The sequence below is a fragment of the Chiloscyllium plagiosum genome, chromosome 13 (genome assembly GCF_004010195.1).
Source record: "Chiloscyllium plagiosum isolate BGI_BamShark_2017 chromosome 13, ASM401019v2, whole genome shotgun sequence".
Classification (NCBI taxonomy): domain Eukaryota; kingdom Metazoa; phylum Chordata; class Chondrichthyes; order Orectolobiformes; family Hemiscylliidae; genus Chiloscyllium; species Chiloscyllium plagiosum.
This window is the reverse complement of record NC_057722.1, coordinates 51,569,847-51,587,835: the sequence shown is the minus strand read 5'-3', so window position 1 is coordinate 51,587,835 and position 17,989 is coordinate 51,569,847. Positions and strand designations below refer to the sequence as shown.

At 41.4% G+C, this 17,989-nt stretch overlaps 1 protein-coding gene across 4 annotated transcripts in view; it reads right to left on the bottom strand.

The window, feature by feature from the left end:
- LOC122556015 (multidrug resistance-associated protein 5-like) overlaps positions 1–17,057 on the bottom strand; it is a 140,793-nt gene extending 123,736 nt beyond the window's left edge. The window contains exons 1-2 of one of the 4 annotated variants that reach the window (XM_043702368.1): positions 16,726–17,057; positions 9,882–10,041 (exon numbers count right to left, since the gene is read on the bottom strand). In XM_043702368.1, coding sequence (XP_043558303.1) covers positions 9,882–10,041; positions 16,726–16,862 — 297 coding nt within the window. In that variant the 5' untranslated portion in view covers positions 16,863–17,057. Of the gene's footprint in view, positions 1–9,881; positions 10,042–11,998; positions 14,146–16,725 lie in introns of those variants that run through there. The other 3 variants (XM_043702371.1, XM_043702370.1, XM_043702369.1) reach the window with 3 other exon arrangements.
- Positions 17,058–17,989: the final 932 nt, after the last annotated feature.

Here is a 17,989-nt window from a genome sequence, read left to right as displayed (position 1 = left end):
ATTTCTCATGGTGACATCATTTCCCGTAGTGATGTCATTTCCGGGTCTTTTTCTCAGTGGATGGTAAATAGGATCCAAGTCAATGTGTTTGTTGATAGAGTACTGGTTGGAATGCCATGCTTCTACATATTCTTGTGCGTGTCTCTATTTGGCTTATCCTAGGATGGATATGTTGTCCCAGTCGAAGTGGTGACTTTCCTTATCTGTATGTAAGGATACTAGTGAGAGAGGATCATGTTGTTTTGTGGCTAGTTGATGTTCATGTATCCTGGTGGCTAGTTTTCTGCCTGTTTGTCCAAAGCAGTGTTTGTTATAGTTCTTGCATGGTATTTTGTAAATGACATTAGTTTTGCTTGTTGTCTGTATAGGGTCTTTCAAGTCCATTAGCTGATGTTTTAGTGTGTTGGTGGGTTTGTGGGCTACCATGATGCCAAAGGGTCTGAGTAGTCTGGCAGTCATTTCCAAGATGCCTTTGATGTAGAGGAGAGTGGCTAGGGTTTCTGAACATGTTTTGTCTGCTTGTTTGGGCTTGTTGCTGAGAAATCAGCAGACTGTGTTCATTGGGTGCCCATTCTTTTTGAAAACACTGTGTAGGTGATTTTCCTCTGCTCTGCCTAGTTCCTCTGTGCTGCAGTGTGTGGTGGCTTAGGGAAATAATGTTCTAATGCAGCTTCGTTTGTGGGTGTTGGGATGATTGCTTCTGTAGTTCAATATTTTGTCCGTATGTGTTGTCTTCCTGTAGATGCTGGTTTGAAGTTCCCAATTGGCTGTTTGCTCTACTGTGACATTTAGGAATGTCAGTTTGTTGTTGCTTTCCTCCTCTTTAGTGAATTTTACGCCAGTAAAGTTTATACTGATGGTCTTGAAGGTTTTCTCTAATTAGTTTCATTTAGTGATGACAAAGGTTTCATCCATGTAGCGGACCCAAAGTTTGGGTTGGATGGTTGGCAGAACTGTTTGTTTGAGTGTCTGCATTTCTGTCTCTGCTAAGAATCATGATATCGGAGATCCCATGGGCATTTCATTGGTTTGTCTGTAGGTTTTGCTATTGAAGGTGATGTGGGTGGTAAGGCATAGGTCCACTAGCTTGATGATGCTGTCCTTGCCGATGAAGTTGGTGGTGTTTGGTGTATGTGTCTTTGGATCTTCTAATAGTGTAGTCAGTGTTTCCTCGGCTAGGTTAATATTGATTGATGAAAACAGGGCTGTTCCATTAAAGGAGACCATTATTTCATCCTCTTCTATCTTGGTGTCTTTGATGGTCTTCAGGGATTCTTGGAGGAATGGATGGAATGGCATGAGTCTTCTTCTAAGTGTTTTAGTCTTTGGTGTAGCTCTTTGGCCAGTCTGTAAATTGGTGTTCCAGGTAGAGATACTATGGGTCTGGAGGAGGGCTCCTGGTTTGTGAATTTTGGATAATCCGTAAAAACGTGGTGTGTTTGATCCGTCTGGTTTCATTTTTTGGAAGTCGGTCTTATTTATTTCTCCAGATTTCTGAAGATTTTTGAATAGTGCCGTGATTCCGTTGTCTTGTTGTGGGGTCAAGTCTATCGCCACTTGTTGGTAAGTGTTGGTATCTGCAAGTAGTGCGTTTGCTTTCTCAAATGTCGTCTCTTTGTTTAAAATAGCATCAAGTGTCCTTTGTCTGCAGGTAGCATAACAATGTTTTTAGTTAAAAACAATGACTGCAGATACGGGAAACCAGATTCTGGATTAGTGGTGCTGAAAAAGCACAGCAGTTCAGGCAGCATCCGAGGATCAGTAAAATTGACGTTTCGGGCAAAAGCCCTTCATCAGGAATACAGGCAGAGTGCCTGAAGGGTGGAGAGATAAATAAGAGGAGGGTGGGGGTGGGAAGAAAGTAGCATAGAGTACAATAGGTGAGTGGGGGTGGGGTTGAAGGTGATAGGTCAGGGAGGAGGGTGGAATGGATAGGTGGAAAAGAAGGTAGGCAAGTAGGACAAGTCATGGGGACAGTGCTGAGCTGGAAGTTTGGAACTGGGGTGAGGTGGGGGAAGGGGAAATGAGGAAACTGTTGAAGTCCACATTGATGCCCTGGAGTTGAAGTGTTCCGAGGCAGAAGATGAGATGTTCTTCCTCCAAGCGTCGGGTAGTGAGGGAGTGGCGGTGAAGGAGGCCCGGGACCTCCATGTCCTCGGCAGAGTGGGAGGAGGAGTTGAAATGTTAGGCCACAGGGCGATGTGGTTGATTGGTGCGGGTGTCCCAGAGATGTTCCCTAAAGCATTCTGCTAGGAGGCGTCCAGTTTCCCCAATGTAGCGTAGACCGCATCGGGAGCAACGGATACAATAAATGATATTGGTGGATGTGCAGGTAAAACTTTGATGGATGTGGAAGGCTCCTTTAGGACCTTATGTTTTTAAGCTTTTTTAGTCTTTCTAGTGCTTTTCTTTCTTGTGTATTGAGTGTTTCCTTCCTTTTTCTTGCTTAATGTTGGTTCAACTAAGTGTCTGATAGTTTGCTGGCGTTCTTCTGTGAGTTGGTTGTCTTTCAGTGTTGCTTCTAATGCTGCTAAGAAATCTAAATTATCCGCATCCTGGAAGTTGTAATTTAATCCTCTTACTGATATGGCTTTTTCAGTGTCTGTTAAGGGTCGGTCAGCTAGTCAGATAAGTCACAGTAGAGCGAACAGCCAATGGCGAACTTCAAACCAGCGTCTACAGAAAAAGAATACATATGGACCAAATATTGAACGACAGAAGCAATCATCCCAACACACACAAACGAAGCGGCATTAGAACATTATTTCCACAATCCACCACACACTGCAGCACAGAGGAACTATGCAGAGCAGAGGAAAATCACCTATACAGTGTATTCAAAATGAATGGGTACCCAATGAACACAGTCTGCTGATTTCTCAGCAACAAACACAAACAAGCAGACAAAAAACGTCCAGAAACCCTAGCCACTCTCCCCTACATCAAAGACATTGCCGAAATGACTGCTAGACTATTTAGACCCTTGGTATCATGGTAGCCCACAAAACCCACCAACACACTAAAACATCAGCTAATGGACTTAAAAGACCCTATACAGACAACAAGCAAAACTAATGTCATTTACAAAATACCGTGCAAGAACTGTAACAAACACTACATTGGACAAACAGGCAGAAAACTAGCCACCAGGATACATGAACATCAACTAGCCACAAAACGACATGACCCTCTCACACTAGTATCCTTACAGATAATGACACCACTTCGACTGGGACAACACATCCATCCTAGGACAAGCCAAACAGAGACACGCACAAGAATATGTAGAAGCATGGCATTCCAATCGGAACTCTATCTACAAACACACTGACTTGGATCCCATTTACCACCCCTGAGAAAAAGAACAGGAAATGACATCATCATAGGAAATAACGTCACAGACCCAAGGAAACCCAAACATATAAATAGAAAGCAGGAAACACCAGCATTGCTTCGTCCGGAGGCTCATTGAATACGTTATCTAGTATGGTGACGAAACATCTGAAACCAAACCAGTTCAGCAACCAAACTTACATCCTGAATAGGTAAATGCATGACAGATATTATGAAACATGGATAACAGGGGGTGGGGGAGGACAGGAGGTGTGTGTGTGTGTGTTGATGGTTAGAGTCCACAGCAAATGGATCACAATTTAGGATATGTGACAGGCCAGTTTTGACTGGGATGAGGAGACATTTCTTCAGAGACCAGTGAACCTCTGGAATTCTCTACAAAAGAAGATTGTCGATGCCAAGTCACAGAATATATTGAAGAAAAACTATAAATTTCTACATCTTAAATGTGCCAACTGGTATGAGGAGAGTGCAGGAGTATGGCATAGTGATAGAAGATTAGCCATTATCACAGTAATAGTATAACAGGCTCAATAGGCGAAACTGCCTGCTCCCACACCTATTTTCTGTGTTTCTAATATAAATGAAGAAAGACAATGGTCCTCTTAATGACCCCTGGGGAGCATTACTATGTACTTTCTTCCCCTCTAAAAACCAACCATATACCACCATTCCCCATTTTATCACAAAAAGAAGGATGTTGTGGAACTTGAAAGGGTTTAGAAAAGATTTACAAGGATGTTGCCAAGGTTGGAGTGTTTGAGCTAAAGGGAGAAATTAATTAGGCTGGGGCTGTTTTCCCTGGAGCAGAGGCTGAGGAGTGACCTTATAGAGGATTATTAAATCATGAGGGGCATGGATAGGGTAAATAGAAAAGATCTTTTCCGTAGTTTAGGGAGTGCAGAACTAGAGGGCATAGATTTAGGGTGAGAGGGGGAAAAATTTGAAACAGACCTAAAGGGCAACTTTTTCACGCAAAGGGTGGTGCATGTATGGAATGAGCTGCCAGAGAAAATGGTAAAGACTGGTGCAATTAAAACATTTAAAAGGCATCTGGACGGGTATAATAATAGGAAGGGTTTAGAGGGATATGGGCCAACTACTGGCAAGTGGGACTAGATTAATTTAGGATATCTGGTCGGCATGGATGAGTTGGACCGAAGGGTCTGTTTCCATGCTGTACATCTCTGTGACTCTATGACTTTAAGATATAAATGCAAGCACTTTTATGCCATCTGTCATTTTTCAAATTTGCTGATTGCTTTATCCATTCTTGTGGCATTCAGCTGGCTATCATATAACCATTCATGCCTCATCTAAGCAAAACTTGGTTTCTGACAGTTAATCTCTCTATCACAGACAAAACAAAATTGTCAGGAAAGACCATGTTTGAGTTTTTTTAAAAGTCACTTGTGGGATATGGCATTACAGGCTAGTCCTAGCTGCTCCTGAGGTGGTGGTGAGCTGGCTTTTGAACCATTGCAGTCCGTGTGGTGTAGGTAAATCCATAAGGCTGTTAGGGACTGAATTCCAGCATTTCGACGTGGCGACAGTTAAGAAACGGCGATATATTTCCAAATCAGGATAGTGAATGGCTTGGAGGGTGATTTATAGGTGGTGATATTCCAATGTATTTTCTGCCCTTGTCCTTCTGGAAGGTAGTGGTTGTGGGTTTGGAAGGCACTATCTAAGGATTTTTGGTGGATTTCTGCTGTTCATCTTGTAGATAGTACACACTGCTGCTACTGGGTGTCAGTCATGGAGTGACTAAACGTTTGTGAATATGGTGCAGTCAAGCAGGCTAACTGATCGTGAATGGTGTCATGCTTGAGTGTTATTGGAACTGCACACGTCCAGACTAGTAGGGAGTATTCCATCACACGCCTGACTTGTAGCTTGTAGATGGCAGGCAGGCCTCGCGGATTCAAGAGGTATTCCTCGCCTCGAGACCTGCTTCAATAGCCACGCTATCTATATGGTGAGTCTAGTTGACCTTTTGGTCAATGGTAACCTTGGTTGATACTGGGGATCCAGTGATGGTACCACTATTCAATGTCAAGGGGCAGTTTTTAGGTAGTCTTTTGTTGGAAATGGTCATTGCCTGGCACTTGAGTGGCACAAATAAATTTTGATTTTTTTTAGGTGGCAACTTGAAGTGTTGATGAGGATAGTGCATTTGATGTTGTCTATATGGACTTTCACAAGGCTTTCAACAAGGTACCTTGTGACAGACTGGTCAAGAAAGTAAAAGCCCGTGGAATCCAAAGTAAAATGGCATATTGGTTCTAAAAATGGCTGAAGGCAGGAAGCAAAGGGTAATGGCAATCGATTACTGGAAGTCTGTTTCCAGTGGGGTTCTGCAGGGCTGGGACCTTGCAGTTTATAATATAAATTAAGAACGTGGACTTAAATGAAGCAATATGATCAAGATGTTGGCAGATGTCATGATAATTAGTAGGATGGTAAATAGCAAAGAGGAGAGCTGTAAACTGCAGAAGGATAAGCAACAAACTGGTCAGATGAGCAGAGCAGTGACAAATGGAATTCACCCCAGAAAGGTGGGAGATTATGTGCTTGGGGAGGGATGACAAGACAATGGATTATATGATGAATGATAGAACCTTGGAAATTACTGAATATCATAGAGACCTTGGTGCGCATATCCACAGATTCTTGAAGGTAGCAGAGGAGATGGTTAAGAGACATTTGGGATACTGGCCTTTATTAGTTGAGACTTAGAATATAAAGTTATGCTAGAACTGTATAAAACACTGATAGTCACAACTGGAATACTGCATGTTATAGGAAGGACGTGTCTGCACAACCAAGGATGCACAGCCACTCTCCAGGATGCTGACTGGGCTGCAGGATCTGAGCTATGACAAAAAACTGGATGGGCTGAGCTGTTATCTTTGGAGTAGCGAAGTAGGGAGCACCTGATGGTGTGTATTAGATTATGACAGGCATAGCTAGGCTGGACAGGAAAGCACTTTTTCCTCAGTGCAAGGTATCAATAACAAGGAGGCATAATCTTTTACCTCTTATCTTAAGTTTAAGGGGAGAAATTCTTTTCACCCAGGAGGTGGTGGGTGTCTGGAAATCACTGTCTGAAAGAGTGGTAGAGTCAGAAACTCTTGTAACATTTCAATAATATTTGGATGTTTACTTGCATTGCCATAGCCTCCAAAACATTTGACTAAGAGCTAGATTTGTATTGTCAAGGTTGGCTGGCGTAGACACAATAGGACTGAACAGCCTGTTTCTCCTCCTACATCTTATTGTCTTAAAAAGGAGAGCAGACTCATACATTTAAAGCACAGAATGCAACGCAAGACGTCTGTGCAACCATTCTACACTGATCTGATAATCCTCAACTCTACTTTCCTGTCTGTTTAAAAAATTAGAAGCAAAAACATAGGTTGCTGGAAAAGCTCAGCAAGTCTGGAAGCATCTGTGAAGAGAAATCAAAACCAACATCTCGAGTCCAGTGACCCTTCCTCAGAACTCACTCGACCAGAGATGTTGGCTTTGATTTCTCTCCACACTTGCTGCCAGATCTGCTGAGCTTTTCCAGCAACTTGTTTTTGTTTCTGACTAATAGCATCTGCAGTTATTTCAGTTTTTATCTGGTTAAAAATCTGTTTGTCTCAGCAATGAAAAGTTACTGACCCTCAACCTGTACAATCATCTTGATAAAGAATTCTACAAGACCCTTAATCTTTAAGATCTTCAACATCCACAATTCTTTATTTTATTACATTTGAAGATCCTACTTAGTTTCTCTATAACTTCTGTCCTTAATTCCCAAAGCACTTTCAAAGGCATCCCATCTGGCATTAGTTGAAACTCTGAATAATTTCGCACAGTCATATTGGCCCTAATATTTAATCATTGATTGACATTTATATTTGCTAATTTGATAGTAAAGTTTACTTAAGCCAGAACACTATAATTTCAAGTGCCCTTGCAAGCGTCAAAAATATAACCTTAAGGCGATGCTCTTTTTTTTCCCCTACTATGACCACATTTCGAGGCTTGAAATTATTGGGACCCGTTGGTGAGCAATGTGAGAGCAGACAGTTTTGAGAGAAAAGGCCTAATAGAGCAGGAGCATAGTTGTTGCAATTAGGGTACAGTTGTACAGCAGAGATTACTCCTTCTGAACTCATGACCGCAAAATTTCAGCTTGTAATCTCACTTGGAATCCTGATCCCCATGGAGGGGAGTTCTGCCCTAGGATGACCTTTCAGTGTCACACTGGTGCAGATATTGTTGCAATTTTATCTGCCATTCAGGTGGATGTAATGAGTCCAGATGACAATTTTCCCAAAGATGAACAGAAAGTTCTCCCAATTAGCTCAGAAACATCTGATCTTCATCTAGTACACCAAACCAATTAGTTTTTTTCATACTTGTGTGTGCAAATTCAGACTCTTTTGAAATTCATTAATGGGATGTGTCATCATTGGTGAGACCAATATTTATTGCCCATCTGCAATGGCCCTTGATAAAGCAGTACAGTGACTTTCTTGAACCACTGCAGTCTTCTTCATATATTAGAGTTGGTTCAGTAATAGTATTCTCAACGGAGGACGTATTGCAGGCCAATAATCGAGTATAGTTCATTGGAACAGCTCCAATGTTGAAGATGTCCTTCTAACAGTGTAATACAATGGAGCAGGAAATGTTCTGTTAACCACAAATGGAAAAGAATTGCTGCCATAGGAACACATCTGTTCAAAGTTATTACATCTCCTTGTATCCCCATCAACTTCTCAGAATAGTTATCTGTGTAGCAACCTCCTAAACCACCAAAATTTTATTGCCTCCCTCACTGTATCAGTTTAACTTAAACTCAATTAAATGCAACAGTTGGATGCTGTCTTATATTTGTAGTCACATGAATAAATGTAGCCAAAAAAATGTAATGTTTTTCAACAGCATACGTTATTTATTGCTAAACCATAAACCAGATATGTTATATGCAAGATATATACAACATGAACAATTAAAAGAATTGGTACAGCACATTCTCTTATATAATGTTATATTCAACATAAAGCTCATGGATAGCTGTTACAATGTAAAATCAATGTGGCAGTGTGAAGAAGATGGCTAAAAGGCAGAAAACAGAATATTTTGGCCCTTGTTAGGGCCAGAGTCTATGTGAGGATCTTGCTCCTATCGAGTCATGTCTGGATTTTAGGTACAGTACAGGGTATATTAGCATTAAAATAGGCAAGGCAAAAGTGAGGGCTGCAGATGCTGGAGACTAGAATCAAGAGTGTGGTGCTGGAAAAGCACAGCAGGTTAGGTAGCATCTGAGGAGCAGATTCCCATAAGCCCTTCATCAGGAATGATCAAGGGCTTTTGTCCAAAAGGTTGGTTCTCCTGCTCCTCGGATACTGCCTGAAATGCTGTGCTTTTCCAGCACCACACTCTCCAAGAAGGTATATATAGGTTAGGAGATTGAGCAGATTTAGAGAACATACTGTTTTAATACAGAAAATGCGACTGCCTACATTCTAAACTAAAAAAAGAAAAAGATGTACAATGGTAAAACTTGAAAGGAAAGAGGAGACAAATCCTTAGAAGCAGGAGGACAAGTTTATTATGCTGTAAAAAAAAATGCAATCCCAGACTGCATTAATTGGACAAAGAATACAATAGTAAATCAGAGAACCAAATCTCTACAAAATCAAAGACAGACAAGAACACAATTAAATTTATTATGGACATCTTTATAGAGGCTGAAAAAGGCCTCTTTTTCAGAGTACATTTATTTAGACTTTAATATGAGATAGGGGAAGAATTGGAACATATTTTATGAGAACAGAGAAGGTGAAGATGATATCTAGCTGGGACGTTAAACAACAAAGATTTTCAAAAGGAAAGTAGAAGTAGCATGATTACACTATGAAAACAGCAAGAAAAAAAATTAAACTTCTTTTTAAATTCAAGTGCTGTCAGGACAAGGAATATACCCATCAGAAAAAGTGGTGGAAACAGAATATATTTTTAAAGGGACATGAATATTTGTGAATACAGTTGTTAAAACATATGGACAAATGAGGATATTCCAAAAACCAATACAGATAGTGAAGCGATTAGCCAAAGATTCATTATGATATAGAACAAACTTTGACTCGACTTAGCTTGGTGAAAGTTATATAGTTTTTAAAGTTCCCAAGTCTTATGCTGACCTATCTTTCCCAAAGGGTAATGAAAACATAGAACATGTAACCAGAGAGATTGACTAAAGTATTTTGATACATATAAAGTTAAGAGGAGGTTAGAGGAATATGAGGGTCAACAGAATAGAGGGGTACACAGAGGTGCCATTAAATGAGGAAGGATAAAAGGAGGAGTCTAATATGGAGCATAAATACCAGCATGAATTAGTTGGACCAAATACCCTGTTTCTGTGTTTTATATTACATGTATAAAGACACAACAATTCTCTGTCTAAATATTATACACGTGACAGCATTAAAACCTCTTTACAAAGGAAAACATTGAAGTCTAACCTGTGTTTCTGTTCCTTCATTACAATTTTCCAAATGCTTAGAATTTCTAATCGCCATTTTACATGCAGGTTTGGTGATTTCATATTCTATTCCAACATCAATATTCTTCATGTTCACATTCTTTTGAAACCATCCCAAAATTTGTTGATGCGTTTCTGTGCTTTCAAGTAAATATAAAAGTAAAATGAAAATTATATGTAAGGCAACAGTCAAATTATAGACATGCTAAGAAAAAATGCACTACCTTCAAGTACTCAGCAGACTTGGCCACAAATGCGGAACATAGAAGTCAATTGATTTTCATGTCTTTCACTTGACTCATGACTGCATCACTAGGGCAAACTGTTTTTATTATTATAAACATATCAGCCTTTGTCTATCCCTGTGCAAAAAGGGTGGTTACAGCACTAAAACTATAATTTTGTTTCCAGGGCTATAATTTTGTGATTCACCTAACCAAATACAAGTAGTAAAATCAGTGTTCACCAAAAATCTTCTTTTCTCACATTGAGAGTTGACCTGGATTTCAGTACATTTTGTCACTGGATTCTAAATGCAATATGGTATCTAGACACAGTACAAAACAAAAACAGATGCAGTACTTTAAAAGGCAAAGTATTTAAACTTGAGTTAATACAATATGCATGAACTATGATACTTGACCATCTTTGCCATATTACATCACAGATAAATCTATTTTAAAGCTCAACAGTTAACCCAGTCATTACTAAACTAGCTTATGGCAGGTTTATTCTGCAACCATTCTCAGCACTGTCTAATTCGTGAAACATTGTTCCTCTTTTTTGTTTTGTTAGGAAGAAACAAAGCTTTACAACACCAGCGGCCATTTTGCCCATTGTCTTCATGCCAGCTAAAAAATATTACAGTTTTTTCCCACCTTCCAAATCTTGACCCATGGCCATATAGATCACAGCATCTCAAGTATAAGTGTTTCGTTAAATGTAATGAGGGTTTCTGTCTGTAACACCTGTCCAGCGAGATCAGTGCTTTGACCAATATCAGATTGAAAAATATATTCCTCAACTTCCCTCTAATCTTGCTACTAATTACTTTAGATCTATTGGCTCTGGGTCATGACCTGCTTGTCTTCCTATCCTATCAAGGTCCTTCATAATTTTATATGTCAATTGACTCTACCCTCTGCCTATGCTGGTCTAAAGAAAACAAGTCCAGATCATCCAAAATAAAAAGAGACAGTGTTAGACAAATCCAGCAATTCAGGCAGCATTTGTGGTGAGAGGATAGAGTTAATGTTTTGAGTTTAGTATGAGTTTTCTTCATATGAGCTTATATAATCTTTCCTCATAGCTAAAATTTTCCATTCCCAATAACACTATTGTAAATTTCTGTACCTTCATCAGTAAAATAATACAATTTAAGAGCAGGACCTTGAAGCCTGATACATTATTTAATGCAATCATAGCTGATCTGATTACTCCAGCAGAATCTCATCTACTTTGATAATCTTTCCTTATTCTTTTATGGGGCATGTGCGTCATTGGTAAGACCAGCATATTGCCTGTTCCAAATCGCCCTTGAATTGCTAGGCCATTTTAATGAAGAATCAACCATCACATGTACATCAAATGTTACTTATATAGAGTACACAATAAGTGAACCATACAGGTTATTACAACCTCATTACTGAGACCAGTCTTATATCCCAGAATTAACTGACATTGCGTTCCACAAATTATCAGAGTTGGATAAGACCTAGTATCTACAGAGCATGAATCTAGATGTCTTGATAATTAGCAATATCAATATTTCCCTTCCTCATCAAGGGATGCAAGGACCAAAACTCTGATTGTGGCCTAATAAAGATCTTATACAGTTCAGGCCTACCATCCTGCTCTTATATATTTTACGCCTGTGCCAGTAAAGGAGTGTTCTTCTCAATCACCCGATCTACCAATTCTGTAACCTTCAGACAACTATACCCATGTAATCCAAGGAGAAGCTTTTGCCCTCTCCACATATCATCACCAGGCAATATATTTCAGCGATCCGAGTATGCTGTTGAAACAGGTGTAGCTGTTACCTGCTGCTCCTCCTCCTCTGTAATTGCGCTGTTCTGATTTTGTGGTTTCACTTACCAAACAGTCCCCGTTAAATTGAGACGGGCGTGTATTTCCTCCCCCACGGGCGAGGAAACTCCTTTCCACTTGAAATTCGCAGCGTTTCCGAACTGGTTTTTGCCCTCCACTGCCAAAATCGTTTCAGATGTTGTTTGTTTGCCCCTTTATGGACGTAATTTTATTCGATATTTAAGTCGACGATCCAGATTGGTCAGATTATATATTCATATATAGAATCTATTAATATTTTTTCTTTAAACTTAGTATGTCAAAATTATTATTTCACGAGACAAGGGGAGCAGAAAAAAAACTCTCTGCGATCCTTCCCATTAGGTTTGACGTCTCTTCCTTCCGAGAAATTCTGCTGTTGCTCGATAAGGTCTGAGTTGGGGCGGGGGCAGTGAAAAATCGCCGTTTGCGTCAATCTGCCGAAACCCTGGCTGCAATGCATGATGGAGGTTGTTGTCCTTTTCCGGAAGAGGATCCATGGCATGAATGGCGCCACGTGCAAAGAAAACTACATTACCCAGCAAGGGGAGGGTACAGGCATAGGTTACGTCACGGACGACCGGCTCCATCTTTACCCCTCCCATTGGCAATGAGAGCGGGGCCGCGCGTGGCGACGGGCTAGTGAGCGCGCCGGTGATTGCAGCAAATAAAAGGAGCAAGTGGGGGTGGTTTCTGACTGCATCGAAACGTGCTTGGAGGAGATGCTGCAGACCTGACAAAAACAAATACACTTCCTCCACGGAAACAAAAGCAGAAGTTACTGGAAAGACTCAGCAGATCTGGCAGCATCAGTGGAGAGAAAAGATAACCTTCGGGTCCAGTGAACCTTCTTTGGTACTGAAATACATGACTTTCTGGCAAGGCTGAAGAATCTGCATTTGGGGGGAGCGGAGAAAGAGAAGCCAAATGTTCAGACACACAAAGTGTGGCGATAGAAAATTATACAGCGATGTCGATAAGCTTTAATCAGTTTTCCTTTGGTTCGACGCCCAGTTAAATAAATAGAACACCAAATCTCCGCTGCAGTTGAAAGTCGAAATGTTTGGTGCTGGAAAAGTACAGCAGGTTGGGCAGCATCGGAGGAGCAGGGGAGTCGACGTTTCGTGCATAAGCCAACCCGATGTGTGAGCTCGGTGGAAGTCCCCACCAAAAACAACAAATGCTGGAGATCACAGTGGGTCAGAAAGCATCCACGGGGAGAGAACAAGCTAGTTGATTCTTCAGAGCTGAAGTGGTGTGGAGGGTGCAGCATTTATGCTATCGTGGGGGTAGGGTGTGTGTCTTTTTCAAATCTGGCATTTAGACACCATTGTGTTGCCATTCTCACATTCTGACCACTTAACCTGAACTATCAACATCTTTTCTCCACCTGCACTCTACACCCACCCCACTATAGCATGAATGCTGCCCTCTCCACATACCAAGTCAGCTCTGATAGAGTCAAAACGTGTGGTGCTGGAAAAACACAGCTGGTCAGGCAGCATCTGAGGAGCATAGCAGAATGACGTGTACAGTTTTCTTCTGGGAATTCTACTGTTTGGGTTGGTCTTAATTCCTAGTTTCCCAAATTGGAGGTGGAGAGGAAAAGTGGGCAGCAATGACCCTCACTGTGCTCCATCTTTAATAGCCCCCTCCCCATCTGTGTTCTCACTGAGAGGTCACACTGATTTTCAAGCTTCAAAATATGGTTACAGTGAGAAAAATGTTTGGGAAACAGCTTTGCAAATGAAAGATGTTGCTATTGTGCAACAGGCTAGACTGAAGGCAAAATGAAAAAATGATGCTGTTTGTATTTATGCCATTTTTATGCGAATGTGAGTAGGTTTTTGAGCCCCTTGGGCCTCTTTTGTCGTTCAGTAGGATTATTGTCAGAGGGAGGTCATGCTTAATAAATATAGTAACAAATCCTCATTTGTTTAATTTAGATGTGAACATTAGGCATGGTTAGCAAGGTTGCAGATGACACCAAAACTGGAGGTGTAGTGGACAGCGAAGAGGGTTACCTCAGAATACAATGGGATCTTGATCAGATGAGCCAAAGTGATCAGATGACGAAGAGAGATATTAACAATGAAATTCAACATTGTCTACAGTAGTTGCGATTATGTTGCTGGAAAAGCACAGGAGGTCAGGCAGTTTCCGAGGAGCAGGAAAAGCGATGTTTTGGGCTGGAGCCCTTCATCAGGAATGATTCCTGATGAAGTGTCCCAGTCCAAAATGTCGCTTTTCCACTCCTCGGATGCTACCTGACCTGCTGTGCTTTTCCAGCAACACACTCAACTCTGATCTCCAGCATGTGCAGACCTCACTGCCTCCCATTACGTCTGGTATACCAACCCAGCCTTTGGCCTTCTGAGTAGATTAGATTAGATTACTTACAGTGTGGAAACAGGCCCTTCGGCCCAACAAGTCCACACTGACCCGCCGAAGCGCAACCCACCCATACCCCGACATTTACCCCTTACCTAACACTACTGGCAATTTAGCATGGCCAATTCACCTGACCTGCACATCTTTGGACTGTGGGAGGAAACCGGAGCACCCGGAGGAAACCCACGCAGACACGGGGAGAATGTGCAAACTCCACACAGTCAGTTGCCTGAGTCGGGAATTGAACCCAGGTCTCTGGCGCTGTGAGGCAGCAGTGCTAACCACTGTGCCACCGTGCCGCCCACAGTAACGGAATGTTTGATGACAAAGACCTCAATTTCAACACCAAAGTCATGGTCTATGTGGTGGTAGTGTTACCAGCCCTTCTGTATGCATTGGAAACTGGGACAATGTATAGTAGACATCCTAAATCCCTAGGGAACTTTGTATGTGCAAAAACCTGCAAATCCACTGTCAGGATAAGTGTTCCAATACCCATGTTCTCTCTCACACCAATATTGTTTCTGGTTAAAATCTGGCTGTGTCGGTTTGCCACATCATTGTGTGCCTGACACTCTGCTTCCAAAACAAGTTCTCTACCGTGTGATCTGTATGGCTAGCATTTATTAGAAGGACAGAGGAAACACTTCAAGGCAGGTAGATTTTCATTAGTTTGTGAAGGCTTTGTTTTAAAAAGGTCAAGAATTTTGCTCTGTCCCAAGTACAACATTTCTAAGAAGTCATGCGATTTCAGTCAACAGTCTGGGAGAACCATAGAATCCTGACAATGCAGAAAGAGGCCATTTAGCCCATCAAGTCTTCACCAACCCTCCAAAGAGCATCCCACCCAATCCTGTAACTCCACATTTACCGTCGCAAATCTACCTAACTTGAACATCCTTAGGCACTATGGGGCACTTTAGTATGGACAATCCACCTAACCTGCGCAACTTTGGACTGTGGAAGGAAACCAAAGAACCTGGCAGAAACATGTGCAGACACGAGGAAAATGTGTAAACTGCACACAGGCAGTCACCCAAAGCTGGAGATGAACGTGTGTCCCTGGCATTTTGTGACAGAGAAACACATTTAAGATAATTAGTTCAGTTTTGAATTTAGAACTGAAGTTTCAAGAACTCAGTTCAGAAGAACCTGGAGTTCATTTCAGAAGAGGACAGATTTTATCCTGCTATGGGAATCAAGATTTTATTTGAGTTGAACCAGTCACCTCAGCAGTCATGGTTTCTAGTTTCTGGAGCATCCAAGATAGAGAATTTGGATAAAAATCATCAACTTGTTAGAACTGAAAAAAATTAGACCATCAAATATGAGAAGCTCATACTAATGTATCTGGAAAGGACTTGTAGAACTGTCAACACAGTCCAAGTAAAAGAAACTGAGGAAAGACCGAGAAAGGCTTAAAAAGCTGAGATAGAAATGATAATTCTCTGGGATTTAGACTGTAATGGATAACTTTGGAAAACTGGGTGAAATTTTGTTTTGATGTTCATATTAAGACTTTTCTGTTTTCTAGCTTTATTTTTAATGTAATAAACTTGTGTTCTGTTGTCAAAGAACATTTGCAGCCTTGGGTGAATATGTTCAGTGACTAACTACCAAGCTGACCAACTTCAGAACATAAGCATATAATCTGTCATAGTCTTTCCAAGGCACTTAGCTTGAAGCAGCAGTCAGGAAGCCCCACAGCAGCTTCTGGGAGGCGTGGAAGAAAACAGTATCGGGTAAGCCGCAGGAACACTGCGAGAAGCGAAAAGATGAGAGATTTAACAAACAGTCCAAGTATTTTTTGATATATCATTTCAGTTGCATCGCAATAAACTTTTGCTATAAATTTTGTGTCTTATGATCTTATACTCCACAATCACCTGATGAAGGAGCGTCGCTCCGAAAGCTAGTGTACTTCCCATTAAACCTGTTGGACTATAACCTGGTGTTGTGTGATTTTTAACTTTGTACACCCCAGTCCAACATCGGCATCTCCAAATCATAAGTTTATGATATAGTATTGACTCGAAACCTATTCCAGTAGTCTGTCATTCACTATAATAGGTAATATTGTAAAAAAATTTAAAATGTCATTAATCCAACAGGACTAGGGGATAAACGAACTGCTATTGACGATCGCAAAGACGTTCGCGAAGTAAAATTGATGCTGCGCGACCATAATAACTCCTTCCAACAAACAGGGACAAAATAAACAGACTCAGGCCTACAGGGGTTCATTTTGGAGGATTAGCACTTTATGTTGCAGCTGAGTTATGATTGACAGCAAAGGATTCCCTGCAACACTGCTGGCTGAAGTAGGAGAGAGGATGGTGAAGGTTAATTAAACCGTGACCGTATACCTGTGATGAATCGCTGTTTTCAGGAACTCGGTCGAAATGCTCTGGATGTCTGGGTTCTCGTATTGTTCACTTTTCAAAAGGGATAACAAGGCAGGCCCGTGATAACCCACCGACTGGCGCATGAGGTCCTTGTTCATATTCAGGAGCAATTCAATTCCCGCTGACCAGACTCACTGGCATATTGCCTCCAGAAGTTAGTTGAGATGAAGTGAGAGTTACCACATTGAGCAGATAGGTAAAGCCCAGCAGACATTTCATCCAGTGTCAGCCGCACAACACACGCCTGCGCAATGGCCACCATTAGCCTCCAGTCGCCGCATGCGCATTTCCTCCCTGCTGCGAGTTCCTTCTGAGTTTGCGCACAATGAACTTCTCTCCCAGGCATTTATTCTCGGTTGTATATTTTTTGTCTGTTCCAGAGTAAGACGCTTTCTTAAACATCTACAGGCCATATGTTTCAGTTATTGCTGTTAGGAAGGGTTCCAGGATGTTAAACTGATAATAATGAAGGAATGGCTACGTAGGATAGTCTGTGACTTGGAGGGAAACTTGCATTTGTGTGTGATCCAACACAAGGACTTGACTTCTGACAATGCAGTTCTCCCTCAGGACTGCACTAGGATGTCAGGCTAGTTTTTTTTCTACGCTCAAGTCATGAAGTGGGACTTGAACGCACAAACTGAATTTGAATTTGAATTGAACTTATTGTCATGTGTACCGAGGGACAGTGAAAAGCTTTGTCTTGCAAGCAATACAGGCTTATCACATAGTTAAGTAGCATAGATAGTAAATAATAGGTAAACAGCAGCAAAAACAAAAACACAGGTACAGGCGAATGTTAAGAGTTTGTGAGTCCATTCAGTATTCTAAAAGCAGTAGGGGAGAAACTGTTTCGAAACCGGCTGGTGCGTGTGTTCAGGCTTCTGTACCTTCTTCCCGATGGTACAGGTTGCAGAAAAACATTGCCAGGGTGGGATGGATCTTTAAGAATGCTGGTGGCCTTTCCTTGACAGTGGGCCTGGTAGATAGATTTTATAGATGAGAGGTTGGCCTTTGTGATTGTCTGGGCCGAGTTCACCACTCTCTGAGCGTCTCCGATCTTGAATGGTATAGTTGCCATACCAAGTAGTGATACATCCAGACAGAATGCTCTCATTAGCACACCTATAAAAGTTGGCAAGGGTATTTGCCGTTATGTGTCAGCTGCCTGAGGAAGAAGAGACATTGTTGGGCCTTTGTAACCAGTGCATCCACATGAAGAGTC